This window comes from Rhamphochromis sp. 'chilingali' (assembly GCF_963969265.1).
Source record: "Rhamphochromis sp. 'chilingali' genome assembly, chromosome: 19".
NCBI classification, from domain to species: Eukaryota; Metazoa; Chordata; class Actinopteri; order Cichliformes; family Cichlidae; genus Rhamphochromis; species Rhamphochromis sp. 'chilingali'.
Window position 1 is genome coordinate 770,031 of NC_137946.1, and position 14,970 is coordinate 785,000.

The 14,970-nt window shown below is 47.4% G+C and overlaps 1 protein-coding gene across 4 annotated transcripts in view; it reads right to left on the reverse strand.

The window, feature by feature from the left end:
- The window catches only part of sytl2a (synaptotagmin-like 2a), a 33,166-nt gene that overhangs the window by 2,325 nt on the left and 15,871 nt on the right, over positions 1-14,970 (reverse strand). For 3 of the 4 annotated variants that reach the window (XM_080866040.1, XM_080866039.1, XM_080866042.1), the window contains 5 exons: positions 14,525-14,588; positions 9,688-9,800; positions 9,515-9,611; positions 9,329-9,434; positions 7,963-8,168 (listed from right to left, as the gene is read on the reverse strand). In XM_080866040.1, the coding sequence (XP_080722166.1) occupies positions 7,963-8,168; positions 9,329-9,434; positions 9,515-9,611; positions 9,688-9,800; positions 14,525-14,588 (586 nt within the window). Of the gene's footprint in view, positions 1-7,962; positions 8,169-9,328; positions 9,435-9,514; positions 9,612-9,687; positions 9,850-14,524; positions 14,589-14,970 lie in introns of all 4 variants that reach the window. The other variant, XM_080866041.1, reaches the window with a different exon arrangement.

Genomic DNA, 14,970 nt, shown 5'->3' on the forward strand with positions numbered 1-14,970 from the left:
GAGGTCAGAGTTTTCTTAAATGCAGTTCTAAACTGGAAACGCTCGTTTAAACATTCTGGGTGATTAATGAGGCCAGTGAAAAGCTGCTGTGGGAGCACTGTGTGGTAGTCCATTTAAGCGCTGGCTTTCCAAACTAATTAACAGTTATGGCGGCAAAGATCACAGTAATGCCTGCTTACTTTGGCATTATTCAGTGGATGCCACCTGTGTGAATCCCTCTGATGTGTTTCATCATTTACAAAAATGTAATCACAGTATAACAGAATATATGGTATGTTAATAAAACTGGAGTTAATATATCTGTAAACCTTGTGACATCATCTTCAATTTATAATAAAGTGCAACTTAAAAATATGCAGAGTCCTTTCCACTTGATTGAATGATCTGACATTTAGTTCATTTAGTTTCTTTGCTTAAACAGTCGTTCTCAATCTGTGGTGCGCGTACCACTGATGGCACATGGGCTCCCTCTAGTGGTACGCAGGAAGTCTTCAAGACTTTTTTTAAGATTAAATAATTATTTAAAATATGCATACATTAAATGTTCTTTACTGCAAGATAACCGAAATTGAGTTTAAACTAGATTTTGTCTTTTTTTGAAAAGCTGTATTCAGCAGGCACGCTGACTAGGCCAACCTAACCAGTAGCTCAAAGGGTTGACAAACTGAGTCGTGATGGCAAATGGACGCATGAAAAATGACAGTTCAAAAGCGAAGCGATCCTGGCTCCAAACAGGAAGTATCAAAAGGAGAACTGTAGTGAATATTTTGACCGGCACAGCAGAAACTGAAGCCGACGACAGTGAACCCAGCACAAGTGTGAGTAGCAACTTCAGCAATACCCGTGAAACTTCTGGTGCGTGATAGCATCAAACGACGCAAAACAGTGAAGACGTGATTGAAGTCACATCAAGTTCAGATTCTTTTGGAGTGGGACAGAGGATGAGCCCAGGACGCTGTGCGCAGAGTGCGGCGATGTTCTTAGTAATGAATGCATGAAACCATCACAGGGTTCACGGCACAGCGAATACCTGGCACTTTCAGACACGGCCGTGTGCTTTCTCTTTCCATTTGCACCACGTATCTATGAGAAGGTCGGCTCTTCACTCGCCTCTAAGGCTGAAGGTGTGTTTACGGAGCCGTGCACGTCCCTTTAGGTACGGAGGCCAAGTTGCCAATGACCACCAAATAAGATAAGATCAATCTTTGTTAGTGCCACAAGTGGGAAATTTGTTGTTTCTGTTTCGATTGTTTTCATGAAGCTGTTGAATGTTTTAATGCAGTCATTTTGTCACATGATGGGCATTTCAGTCAAGTACAGTTATGACTGTTTATGGCAGGTAATAACAATCATATAAGAAATAAAATAGTCTCGTGTAAACTGTATATGTTGTTAAACAGGCTGATACTACTGTACTTTAATCATAAGGGTGGCCATATATTTTCTGAGGTGGTACTGGCTGTGCACAGTTTGAGAACCACTGGCTTAGACAGCAGAGCAGCACATATTCCTGCCATGTTTGAGAGAAACGCACAAAGATCCATGATTATCAGAGTGCTCTTTGCCTGACCTGTTGTATCCCAAACGCACCATGAACTGGATTTTACTAAATAAAAACATTAGCAGTGCAGTTTAACAATCTATTCAATCTTTTAAATCACGGCTTAAAACATATTTGTTTAATCTTGCTTTTTCTACCGGCTAAATGCTGGCCTTGTTTGCAGAGATTTATTTATTCTTTTAATTTTCCTATTATGCTTTTATTTCCGCTGTGTGTGTCTTGTCGCCATTGTGTTTTGATGGCATAGTTATATTGTGCTATAGTTATATTTTTTCCTGTGAACATAATTTTACACTTCTATTTTTTTATGACTCTGTTTATACTTGTGTTAATTTGTTTTATGTTAAGCACTTTGGCATGCCATTGGTTTTTAAATGTGCTCTATAAATAAAGATTGTTGTTGTTCAAACAAAATAAATCAGCAATAACCATAAAGTGGCGGCATCATTTTCTGCCTTCTATCTTGCTTGTTTGGTGAGCACGACCTCTGCTTTATTTGCTGTAAGTGAATATCTGCATGAAAGCTTCAACATTATGATTCTGTATAGTCACAGAAACCCTTTTAAAAACATTTAAAAGGTTTGAATATAAAGTGTAGTCAGTCTGTAAATGACAGCGCCCCGTGCCGGATACACAAGACATTCCCACCAGGTTTCCTAAATGTTTCCCAGGAGTATTACTGCTTGTGGTTGTACTGTCCACGTCACGATATAAACACCCATGGCGTAAACTTGTGAAGGTCACTGCAGCTGTATTGCTGAACTTGACAGTAAAAAACATTGAGCTGCTGACAAGAATCCAGGATAAAGTGAAAGAGGAAAACCCGGAGTTGGATGTATTTTTCCTCTGCACAAACTAATGCTGACCACCACAACTTACTTTACCACTCTAAGGCCGACTTATTGACTTTGGGATGAGTATCTCAGCAAGTGCCGAAGTTCAAAACAGGAGATACATGCATGAATGTGCAGAACACAAAGCTACAACAGAAACATCAATTTGTGCATGAAATATAATGTGAAAGCCTTCAAAGCCAAAATGATTTGCTTCATTCTCAAGACAAATGTTGGGCGACACATTCGCTCGTTTCCACTGAAGCAGGGAAGATCTGCACAGAGAACTCTGCAGCCAATTCTCAGATTTTGAAAAGACTGAGAATTGACTTCAGTTAGTGTCACTGGACCCTCAGACAGCACTACAGGAGTTACAATGTAAACTGATAAATCTTTAGTATTACTCTATTCTAAAGAAGTTTCTAAAGTTTAACTCCATGAAACTGGATAAAACTGCAGCCTCCAAACCTCCAAGAGATGAAGATGCTGGTGTTGTTTGGCTACCTACATGTGTGAGCAAACTTTCACTGAACACCATCTCTGGGGGAGACGAGACGGTGTACAGAGCTGAGGTTCAGAGGCAGATTGGTGTGCAGACAACAACCTGGACCTCAGTACCACCAAGACAAAAGAGCCGGTAGTCGACTTCAGAAGGAGGAAGTCTGAGCTGCAGCCTGTCAGCATCAACGGGGAGCGGGTAGAAAGGGTGTCCAGTTTCATGTTCCTGGGTGTGCACATAGACACAGACCTCCAATGGAGCTCAAACACCTCTGTGGTTTGAAAGAAGGCCCAACAGCGTCTCCACTTTCTGAGAATCCTCAGAAAAATGGACCTGAAGGAGCTGCTGACCGTCTTCTACCACTGCTGCATTGAAAGTGTGCTGACATATTGCATCTGTGTGTGGTTCTCCAGCTGCACCACAGCACACAGAAAGGCACTCCAGAGAGTCATCAATATGGCCCAAAAAATCGTTGGACATCCTCTTCCCTCCCTGAAGGACCTGTACAGCACTCGCTGTCTCAGGAGGGCACGCAGCTTCCTACGGGACTGCACATACCCAGGACACCGGGTGTTTAAGCTGCTGCCGTCTGGCAGGAGGTTCAGGCTGCTGAGGTCCGGGACAAACAGACTCAAGGACAGCTTTTACAACAGGGCAACAGCCCTGATCAATGCTAACAGCTGACCTGATTGGCTACCTCCCTGGACTTTTTTAGGGGGTAACAACAATAACAATAATAATATTTATATTTAGAACAAGGTGCAATAAATATACACTCATTTTTCTTTTTATTACTTAAGTTACTGTGTGGTGTGGTAGTGCCGACGTGGGACAGTTTTCCTTTTTCATTGTACTATGGATGACTGTGCAATGACAATAAAGAGTTATCTTTAAGATGGCGCCGGTGAGGTCGGCTGCCGTCACGACTGCTCCGACCACTTTTTCTTTGTCTTTGTTTTTTAAGTTAGTTTTCAGCGTTTCTAAATCGGCAAAATCATCACCATTGGGTACATTAGGTATGACAGTGACACTCTTGTTTCTATTGGTATACAATGTACTCACAATTCGAAGTTTTTAACTCCGGATCCGAGCTGGCCGAGTGAGATCTCGAGGGAGAACAAAGGGAAGCGGCGGCGGCCTAGAGGGAAGCGAGCCGGCGTCAGGAACAGGCTGAGAGCTCGTGCACACCGCACACCTCTGCCTAGCATCCTGCTCGCCAACGTCCAGTCACTGGAGAACAAGCTTGACGACCTCGGGGCCAGGATAAAGTTCCAGAGAGACATTCGGGACTGCAATCTCCTCTGCTTCACCGAGACATGGCTGAACCCAGCGGTGCCGGACCACGCCATCCAGCCGGCCGAGTTCTTCTCGGTTCACCGCATGGACAGGACACGGGACTCGGGGAAGTCAAGGGGAGGCGGCGTGTGTTTAATGGTGAACAACAACTGGTGCAACAGTGCGAACGTTGTTCCTCTCACACGCTCCTGCACACCAAATCTGGAACTACTGTCCATCATGTGTCGTCCTTTTTATCTACCTCGGGAATTTACATCGGTCATTGTAAGTGCCGTTTATATTCCACCACAAGCGGACACGGTCACCGCCTTATGCGAGCTGCATGAGGCACTCACACAGCACCAGACACAACACCGAGACGCTGCGCTTATTGTGACGGGGGACTTTAATAGCGCCAACCTCAAACGCGCAGCGCCGAACTTTTATCAACACATCACCTGCCCCACCAGGGGTGAAAGGACACTCGACCACTGCTACACTACGGTCAAGGACGGCTACAAGGCACAATCCCACCCCCCGTTTGGCAAATCTGATCACGCCGCCATCTTCCTCATGCCAAAATACAAACAAAGGCTGAAACAGGAAGTTCCGGTTCAGAGGAAGGTCGCGCGCTGGACGGATCAATCGGTGGCCGCGTTACAGGACGCACTCGATGACGCAGACTGGGGCATGTTCAGAAACAGCTCCGACGATGACGTCAACGTGTTTACGGAAGCGGTTGTGGGATTCATCGGGAAACTAGCGGATGATACCGTGGAGACAAAGACTATCACAACGTTTCCCAACCAGAAGCCGTGGGTGGATAAAACCATCCGCGACGCTCTGAGATCCCGCACCGCTGCCTACAACACGGGACTCATGACGGGGGACATGGACCCGTACAAAGCCGCGTCATATAACGTGCGGAGGGCGGTGAAAGAGGCGAAGCAGCGCTACGGGAGGAAACTAGAGTCACAACTCCAACAGAGTGACTCTAGGAGCCTGTGGCGGGGACTAAGGACAATAACGGACTATAAAGCACCAACAACCGGTATGACGAACGCGGCCGTGACTCTGGCAGACGAGCTGAACACTTTCTATGCTCGCTTCGAGGCTGCAGCTAAGGTCTCCAACAATGCTAGTGTTAGCGGCGCTAACGGCTGCAGACAGGAAGATACTGCCAGCACCGGAAACGTGCTCGTCATCTCCGAGCATGAAGTAAGGAGAGCCTTCAAGAGAGTGAACACCAGGAAAGCAGCAGGACCAGACGGCATCCCAGGTCGTATCCTAAGAGACTGCGCATACCAGCTAGCTCCTGTGTTCACTGAGATATTCAACATCTCTTTATCTCAGTCAGTGATCCCCACATGCTTCAAAGAGTCCATCATTGTTCCTGTCCCGAAGAAACCCCACCCTGCTTCTCTCAATGACTATCGCCCTGTAGCCCTCACCTCAGTAGTGATGAAGTGCTTTGAACGCCTGGTCAGAGACTTCATCATTTCTTCACTACCAGACACACTGGACCCACTACAGTTCGCTTACCGTCCAAATCGTTCCACAGACGATGCCATCTCTCATCTCCTCCACACATCACTCACTCACTTGGACACTAGAAGGGGGAATTATGTTAAAATGCTCTTCATAGACTACAGCTCTGCATTTAACACCATAATTCCCTCCACACTCACCACCAAGCTGGAGCATCTGGGACTCAGCTCATCTATGTGTCTGTGGATCTCCAACTTCCTAACTGGCAGACCACAGGCAGTAAGGATGGGTGGACATGTCTCAGCCTCCACCACTCTCAGCACTGGAGCCCCCCAGGGGTGTGTTCTGAGCCCCCTGCTGTACTCTTTGTACACATATGACTGTGTGGCCACTACCAGCTCCACCACCATCATCAAGTTTGCTGACGACACCGTCGTGGTGGGCCTGATCTCTGATAACAACGAGACGGCCTACCTGAAGGAGATTAGGAATCTGGAGAACTGGTGCCAGAGGAACAACCTCCTTCTAAACGTCAGTAAGACAAAGGAGCTGATAGTGGACTTCAGCACTAAGCAGGAGAGGAACTACCAGACCCCCGTCATCAACGAGTGCCCAGTGGAGAGAGTGGACAGCTTCAAATACCTCGGAGTTCACATCACGCAGGACCTGTCATGGTCCTGTCACATCAACACCGTGGTGAAAAAGGCCCGACAGCGTCTCTACCACCTCAGACGCTTGAGAGACTTCCAACTGCCCTCCAAGGTGCTCAGGAACTTTTACTCGTGCACCATAGAGAGCATCCTGACGGGAAACATCTTAACCTGGTTCGGGAACAGCACCATGCAGGACAGACGAGCTCTACAGAGGGTTGTGCGATCAGCTGAGCGCACCATCCGCTCCGAGCTCCCTGACCTGCACTCAATCTACAGCAGGCGGTGCTGGACCAAGGCCAGGAAGATGGTGAAGGACCTCAGCCATCCCAACAACAGACTGTTCTCTCTGTTGAGGTCAGGAAAGCGATTCCGCTCGCTGAAGACCAACACAGAGAGACTGAGGAGGAGCTTCTTCCCGCAGGCGATACGGTCTCTCAATCACACCACCACACAGTACTGACCCACACATATGGTTCTTACACACACACTGGACTTTCTGGACTTTGGTTTTGCACAACACTGGTCACTATATTCTTCAATTCCGGTTAATACTTGTACAGCTGCTGTTATTGTGTATATATTTATTTATATTTATATTTCTTCATACATTCTTATATAGTTCTATATTGTGTATTGTGTATTTTGTTGTACAGTTATTTTATTTTCAACTTTAATTTATATATTTTATCTTATTCTTCCCAGTTAAATTTACCCTTCATTCTAATTTGTGTTGTACAGTTATTTCATTTTTAACCTTAATTTATATTTTATTCCTTCCTAGTTAAATTTACCCTTTTTAATTTTTCATATTTATTTCCTATCTTATTCATAGCCTTTTCCTTTTTTTGTTTTCTTTAGGTCACGAGCAGTTGTCCAAGCATTTCACTATCGTACTGTGTATGACTGTGTACGTGACAAATAAAATTTGAATTTGAATTTGAATTTTAATAAAGCACAAAGCCCAGAAAACTGATGAACACCAAAAGCTGTCCTGAGAATTGCCACAACTAAACTGACACCAAGCATCGATATTGTGACCAACAACACGGTTCCCAGTAATATTGAATAAAGTACGTACGTAGCTTACCTTAGGTGGGGATGGCGTAAATTAGGTTACTTTACCCCATCCCCTACACCTCGCCCAGCCTGTCTTTAAAGCCCTTGTGCCAAACAGTTTGCCCACCTCTGGCCTACTGTAGACCACAGTGTAACTTCCCTCTGACCCTTTGACAACAGGGCTTCCTTTGCTTTCTCCTCCTTATATTCTCCAAGGAGCTTGGAAAGAAAAGCGTCTGGACTTCTTTAAGTGGCTTGAAGACGTTTCACCTCTCATCCGAGAAGCTTCTTCAGTACTAAGGTCAAATGGTGGAGAGTCCCAGATTTAAGCTCTGTGGGAGTTTCCCACCGAGAGGGACAAAGGACCCCCTGATGATCCTCTACCTAATCACACGAGCCAAGGTGTGAAAATGGGTGTGGGTCACAATCAGCCAGGGTTTCGGGTGAGCTCATTGTGAAACCTGGCCCCGCACTATCATGTCAGGTATTGAGACTGTACTGGGTTGAGAAGTGAAGGCCAGGTTCAGTGCCAGGTGGAAAAGAGTTTGCATAGCTCACATTTGTACTTGATAGTCTGACAATGGAGTAAACTTTCACCTGTTCCCAGGCCAAGCCTCAGACCACCGATGTAGTGATTGTCGAGTCGGCCATGATCCCACACTGTGATCTCAATGCAGACCTCCCTGAGATCCTCTGGTCGGAGGCCATCATACACCATGGTGTGGTTAAACATGGGATTGGCTGTCCTTGTCACTACGCGAGTTCTCTGTCTGCTTCTCCGGCTTGTATCAGGACGTAGAGTACTACAGCAGCAGGACAGGCAGGAGATAGAAGGAAACAATTCATTTGGAAGGAACGGACTGAAACACTTGTGCAAAGTAATCATAATGAAATCAATAAATAAGACATGGTAAATAATAAATAAGTCACAGTCCTGGGTCTGTGACCCAGTTTTTGAATGTATTATGGACTCATGATTCTTTCATTGGGATTTTAGAGATGATTGATCTTTAAGTCTGTTGTGAATATAATATTACTACTTTGTGTTTCTAAGTTTGTCTTTGCTTCTAGTCCTTGGTTTCTCATGATGTTACTCCTTTTCTATGTGCAGTCTCCCAGTCGTGTCCCCGGAGTCTCCATGTCTGTTTATCCCAAGTCTCACTGTTCAGTTCATGTGTCTCAGTGTGTGTTACTTCCTGTTTTACTTTGATAGTCTTCAGTCTCGTTTGCATCGTGTTCAGAGTGTGCGTCTCGCTCTGTGTGTTGTTGTGTTCTCCTTATTGTAGACGATGTCCTGTTTAGTTTTGTATTTTGCCTTTTGTTCTTTGTCACCTTTGTTACCAGCAGTAAAGCTGTGATTTTGACTTGACTTCTGTGACTGCATTCTGGGTTTCACTCTGTTTGTATATTGTGCCAAATATGTGCTGCAGGCAGGTGTGGAGCTATTGAGAATTCTCATTTTCAGATGATGGGTGCACTGCAATGGATCAGTGATATTTTCCAAATAATTGCTTTTGTAAGGTCATTAGTCCAAAACTAGATGATGTTCACTTAACGTAAAACAAATAATCAGTTAACTGGTTAATTGTGTGATAATTTTACAGGAAGCAGGCGTTCTAACTTTGACACTTTGTTTACGTCACTTTTACAATTAGCTGCTGCTTCGGGACTCCAACTGCAACCAATCACACAACAGTCTCCACTCTGTCTCGATTGACATGTATTTTTATTAATGTTTTATTGTCGGGTCTACCTTACAATATGAAGCACCTTAAGGTTGCTGTGGTTTGGCGCTGTATAACTAAAATTGAACTGAATTGAAATTAAATGGAGAAACTATTTGAAATAAACCAGTTTGATTGAAATAACATAATTAAACAAGAAAATATTAAACGGTTTATTTTGGTTTTGTTATTTCAAGGTTCAGACTTTGGATCTCAGCAAACAGTGTACTGTTTCCTACCATTTCACAAATGGGTCGATAACGAGGCCTCTAACCAGCGGAAGATTCTTGCAGTCTTTCACCCAAATCTGCACCTCAGCACTTTCCATCGTAGATGTTCTCCTACCTGTGCGTGCAATAAGACCACAATAAGTAACATAAATGATAAACATAAAGGGAGAGAGCTGATCAAAAGGAAGGCCTCACCGAGGGATGTCTGCGGCAGGAATCTCAGAGCGACTCTCATCTGTGCTCTGCTGTCGATAAGACACAAGGCAGCTGGTGCTGAGGCTTGTGCTGACACCTAAAGGATTACGCTGAGTAAATGTCTAATAACTGCGACAATATTCACATAATGCTTTGAGAAATTAAGCATTTACCCTGGTTTTTAATACATATTCATTTATCTGCGTGTTGCTGAAGTCCCACTCCAACAAATTAAGGTTCACGTCACCCAGGAATCGGTTGCGTCCGAAGCTGCTGTCGTGCCACACTGAAACGTTCAGACTCTGAGTTTTCAACACCTGCATCATTACTTTAAACTGTAAAACGGGAAAAGACAATGAACAGAAGTAGAGCATTTTCACAACATATCCTTAGATATAAATGCCATCCTGTAAAATCCTGTTTCTATAAGATTGTCAGCAACGATGTACATTGGGGCAAAAAAGTATTTAGTCAGCCACCGATTGTGCAAGTCCCCCCACCTAAAATGATGACAGAGGTCAGTAATTTGCACCAGAGGTACACTTCAACTGTGAGAGACAGAATGTGAAAAAAAAATCCATGAATTCACATGGTAGGATTTGTAAAGCTCCTCCTTGAATCGCTACCTTATCGTGGTGGAGGGGTTTGTGTGTCCCAGGGATCCCAGGGGCTATGTTGTCTGGGGGCTTTTGCCCCCTGGTAGGGTCTCCCATGGCAAATTGGCCCTGGGTGAGGGACCAGACAAAGAGCGATTCAGAAGACCCTTATGAAAAGGATACCGAGGGAACAGTTTACCCTGCCCGGGATAGGGTTACCGGGGCCCCGCCCTGGAGCCAGGCCCGGGGAGGGTGCCCGAGGGCGAGCGTCTGGTGGCCGGGCCTTAGTCCATGGGGCCCGGCCGGGCACAGCCCGAAGAGGAGACATGGGCCCCTCCTCCCGCAGGCCCACCACCCGCAGGAGGCGCCATAGGGGTCGGGTGCATTGTGTGCCGGGTGGCGGCCAGGAGCGGAGGCCCTGGCGGACTGACCCCCGGCTGCCAAGACTGGCAATAGGGACATGGAATGTCACCTCTCTGGTGGGGAAGGAGCCTGAGTTAGTGCTTGAGGTTGAGAGGTACCGGCTAGATATAGTCGGGCTCACCTCTACACATGGCTTGGGCTCTGGAACCAGTCTCCTGGAGAGGGGCTGGACTCTGTCTCAGTCTGGAGTTGCCCCTGGTGAGAGGCGGCGGGCTGGGGTGGGTATTCTAATATCCCCTCGGCTTGCTGCCGGTACGTTGGGGTTTTTCCCGGTGGACGGGAGGGTTTGTTCCCTGCGCCTTAGGGTCGGGGAACGGGTCCTGACTGTCATCTGCGCTTATGCGCTGAGTGGCAGTTCAGAGTACCCAGCCTTCTTAGAGTCCCTGGGGGGGGTGCTGGAGGGTGCTCCACCTGGAGACTCTGTTGTCCTGCTGGGAGACTTCAATGCTCACGTGGGTAACGACAGCAAGACCTGGAGGGGCGTGATTGGGAGGAACGGCCTCCCTGATCTGAACCCGAGCGGTGCTTTGTTATTGGACTTCTGTGCTAATCACAGTTTGGCCATAACGAACACCCTGTTCGAACACAAGAGTGTCCATAAGTGCACGTGGCACCAGGACACTCTAGGCCGTAGGTCGATGATCGATTTTGTAATCTTATCAGCAGACCTGCGACCATATGTTCTGGACACTCGGGTAAAGAGAGGGGCTGAGCTGTCAACTGATCACCACCTGGTGGTGAGTTGGATCAGGTGGCGGGGGAGGACGCTGGACAGACCTGGTGCACCTAAACGCGTAGTGAGGGTGTGCTGGGAACGTCTAGCAGAGGCCCCAGTCCGCGAGATCTTCAACGCACACCTCCGGCAGAGCTTCAACAGCATTCCGAGGGAGACTGGGGACATTGAGTCCGAATGGACCATGTTCAGCGTCTCCATTGCCGAAGCTGCTGCATTGAGCTGCGGCCGCAAGGTGGTTGGTGCCTGCCGTGGTGGTAATCCCCGAACCAAATGGTGGACACCAGAGGTGAAGGGAGCCACCAGGCTGAAGAAGGAGTCCTATCGGGCTTGGTTAGCCTGTGGGACTCCGGAGGCAGCTGACAGGTATCGACAGGCCAAGCGGAATGCGGCTCGGGCAGTGGCTGAAGCAAAAACTCGGGTGTGGGAGGAGTTCGGAGAGGCCATGGAAAAAGACTTTCGGACTGCCTCGAAGAGATTCTGGCAAACCGTCAGACGTCTCAGGAGGGGAAAGCGGTGCTCTACCTGCACTGTGTATAGTGCTGGCGGAGCGCTGCTGACGTCGACTGAGAAAATTGTCAGGCGGTGGAAGGAATACTTCGAGGACCTCCTTAATCCCACTGACACATCTTCCGAAGAGGAAGCAGAGTCTGGGGATGAGGGGAATGACCCGCCAATTTCCGGGGGCGAGGTCACTGAGGCAGTTAAACAACTCCTTGGTGACAGAGCCCCTGGTGTTGATGAGGTCCGCCCCGAGTTCCTTTGTCACTGATTCTGTTCATAATTTTTATGGACAGGATTTCTAGGCGCAGCCAAGTGGCGGAGGGCTTTCACTTTGGTGGCCTCAGAATCTCATCTCTGATTTTTGCAGATGATGTGGTTCTGTTGGCTTCATCGGGTGAGGGCCTCCAGCTCGCACTGGAACGGTTCGCAGCCGAGTGTGAAGCAGCGGGAATGAGGATCAGCACCTCCAAATCTGAGGCCATGGTTCTCAGCCGGAAAAGGGTGGAGTGCCCACTCCGGGTTTGGGGATGAGTTCCTGCCCCAAGTGGAGGAGTTCAAGTATCTCGGGGTCTTGTTCGCGAGTGATGGGAGAAGGGAGCCGGAGATCGACAGACGGATTGGGGCTGCAGCTGCAGTAATGCAGACGCTGCACTGGTCCGTCGTGGTGAAGAGGGAGCTGAGTGTAAAAGCGAAGCTCTCAATTTACCGGTCGATCTACGTCCCTACCCTCACCTATGGCCACGAGCTGTGGGTAGTGACCGAAAGAACGAGATCGCGGATACAAGCGGCAGAAATGAGCTTCCTCCGAAGGGTGGCTGGCCTCTCCCTTAGAAATAGGGTGAGAAGTTCGGCCATCCGGGAGGGGCTCAGAGTAGAGCAGCTGCTGCTCCACATCGAAAGGAGCCAGCTGAGGTGGTTCGGGCATCTGACAAGGATGCCCCCTGGGCGCCTCCTGGGTGAGGTGTTCCAGGCATGTCCCACCGGGAGGAGGCCCCGGGGCAGACCCAGGACACGCTGGAGAGATTATATCTCTCGGCTGGCCTGGGAACGCCTTGGTATTCCCCCGGATAAGCTGGAGGAGGTGGCTGGGGAGAGGGAGGTCTGGGCCTCTTTGCTTAGGCTGCTGCCCCCGCGACCCGGCCTCGGATAAAGCGGATGAAGATGGATGGATGGATGGATTTGTAAAGAATTTATTCGTAAATCAGGGTGGAAAATAAGTATTTGGTCACCTCAAACAAGGAAAATCTCTGGCTCTCACAGACCTGTAACGTCTTCTGTAAGAAGCTTTTCTGTCCCCCACTCGTTACCTGTATGAATGGCACCTGTTTGAACTCATCATCTGTATAAAAGACACCTGTCCACAGCCTCAAACAGTCAGACTCCAAACTCCGCCATGGCCAAGACCAAAGAGCTTTCGAAGGACACCAGGAAAAGTATTGTAGACCTGCACCAGACTGGGAAGAGTGAATCTACAATAGGCAAGCAGCTTGGTGTGAAAAAATCAACTGTGGGAGCAATCATCAGAAAATGGAAGACATACAAGACCACTGATAATCTCCCTCGATCTGGGGCTCCACGCAAGATCTCATCCCGTGGGGTCAAAATGATCATGAGAACGGTGAGCAAAGATCCCAGAACCACACGGGGGAACCTGGTGAATGACCTGCAGAGAGCTGGGACCAAAGTAACAAAGGTCACCATCAGTAACACACTACAACGGCAGGGAATCAAATCCCGCAGTGCCAGACGTGTTCCGCTGCTGAAGCCAGTGCATGTCCAGGCCCGTCTGAAGTTTGCCAGAGAGCACATGGATGATACAGCAGAGGATTGGGAGAATGTCATGTGGTCAGATGAAACCAAAGTAGAACTTTTTGGTATAAACTCAACTCGTCGTGTTTGGAGGAAGAAGAATACTGAGTTGCATCCCAAGAACACCATACCTACTGTGAAGCATGGGGGTGGAAACATCATGCTATGGGGCTGTTTTTCTGCCAAGGGGACAGGACGACTGATCCGTGTTAAGGACAGAATGAATGGGGCCATGTATCGTGAGATTTTGAGCCAAAACCTCCTTCCATCAGTGAGAACTTTGAAGATGAAACGAGGCTGGGTCTTCCAACATGACAATGATCCAAAACACACCGCCCGGGCAACAAAGGAGTGGCTCCGTAAGAAGCATTTGAATGTCCTGGAGTGGCCTAGCCAGTCTCCAGACCTCAACCCCATAGAAAATCTGTGGCGGGAGTTGAAAGTCCGTGTTGCTCGGCGACAGCCCCAAAACATCACTGCTCTCGAGAAGATCTGAATGGAGGAATGGGCCAAAATACCAGCTACTGTGTGTGCAAACCTGGTAAAGACCTATAGTAAACGTTTGACCTCTGTTATTGCCAACAAAGGTTATGTTACAAAGTATTGAGTTGTATTTTTGTTATTGACCAAATACTTATTTTCCACCCTGATTTACGAATAAATTCTTTACAAATCCTACCATGTGGATTCATGGATTTTTTTTTCACATTCTGTCTCTCACAGTTGAAGTGTACCTCTGGTGCAAATTACTGACCTCTGTCATCATTTTAAGTGGGGGAACTTGCACAATCGGTGGCTGACTAAATACTTTTTTGCCCCACTGTAAGTAGCACTCGACTCATTGATGCCCATCATGATTACCAAAGGTTAGTCCTTTATAATACTTCCTTTGAACAACTAATATTTTGAATATTTTGAAATACCAGTGTAGCGCTTTGTTCTTACGGTGCAGGATTGTTTGCTTCCTGGAGTTTCTCAAAGTTCGGCACCTCTCCCTTGAAGCCAGATCCTATTTTCAGGAGACACTTTTAACATAAGGCTTCAGATTTCCCTTTTGCTAAAGCTTATGTGCACCCAGGGCCAGATCAGATCATCCTGAACAGCCCCTTAGTTTTGTTGCTAAACTGTTAGGCCTCCTGAGATGTGATGCGTTCCTTTTCTCCTCTTTCATTGTTATTTATAAGCTTCTAATGTCATGGAGTGGGTCATCTTTCCCCTTTAGTTTGGGCTTTGCCTCTCTGACCTCTCTCCTGGTGTCTTTATGTAAATATCTGTAGATCTATAGCTGCATGGTTCTGATCTGCAGTTACAAGTCCAACCACTCCACCCTGCTCTCAGACGAGACAGCTGTGACAGCTGGCTGCCTCTGTGTGGTCAGTCGGTGGTTTTTC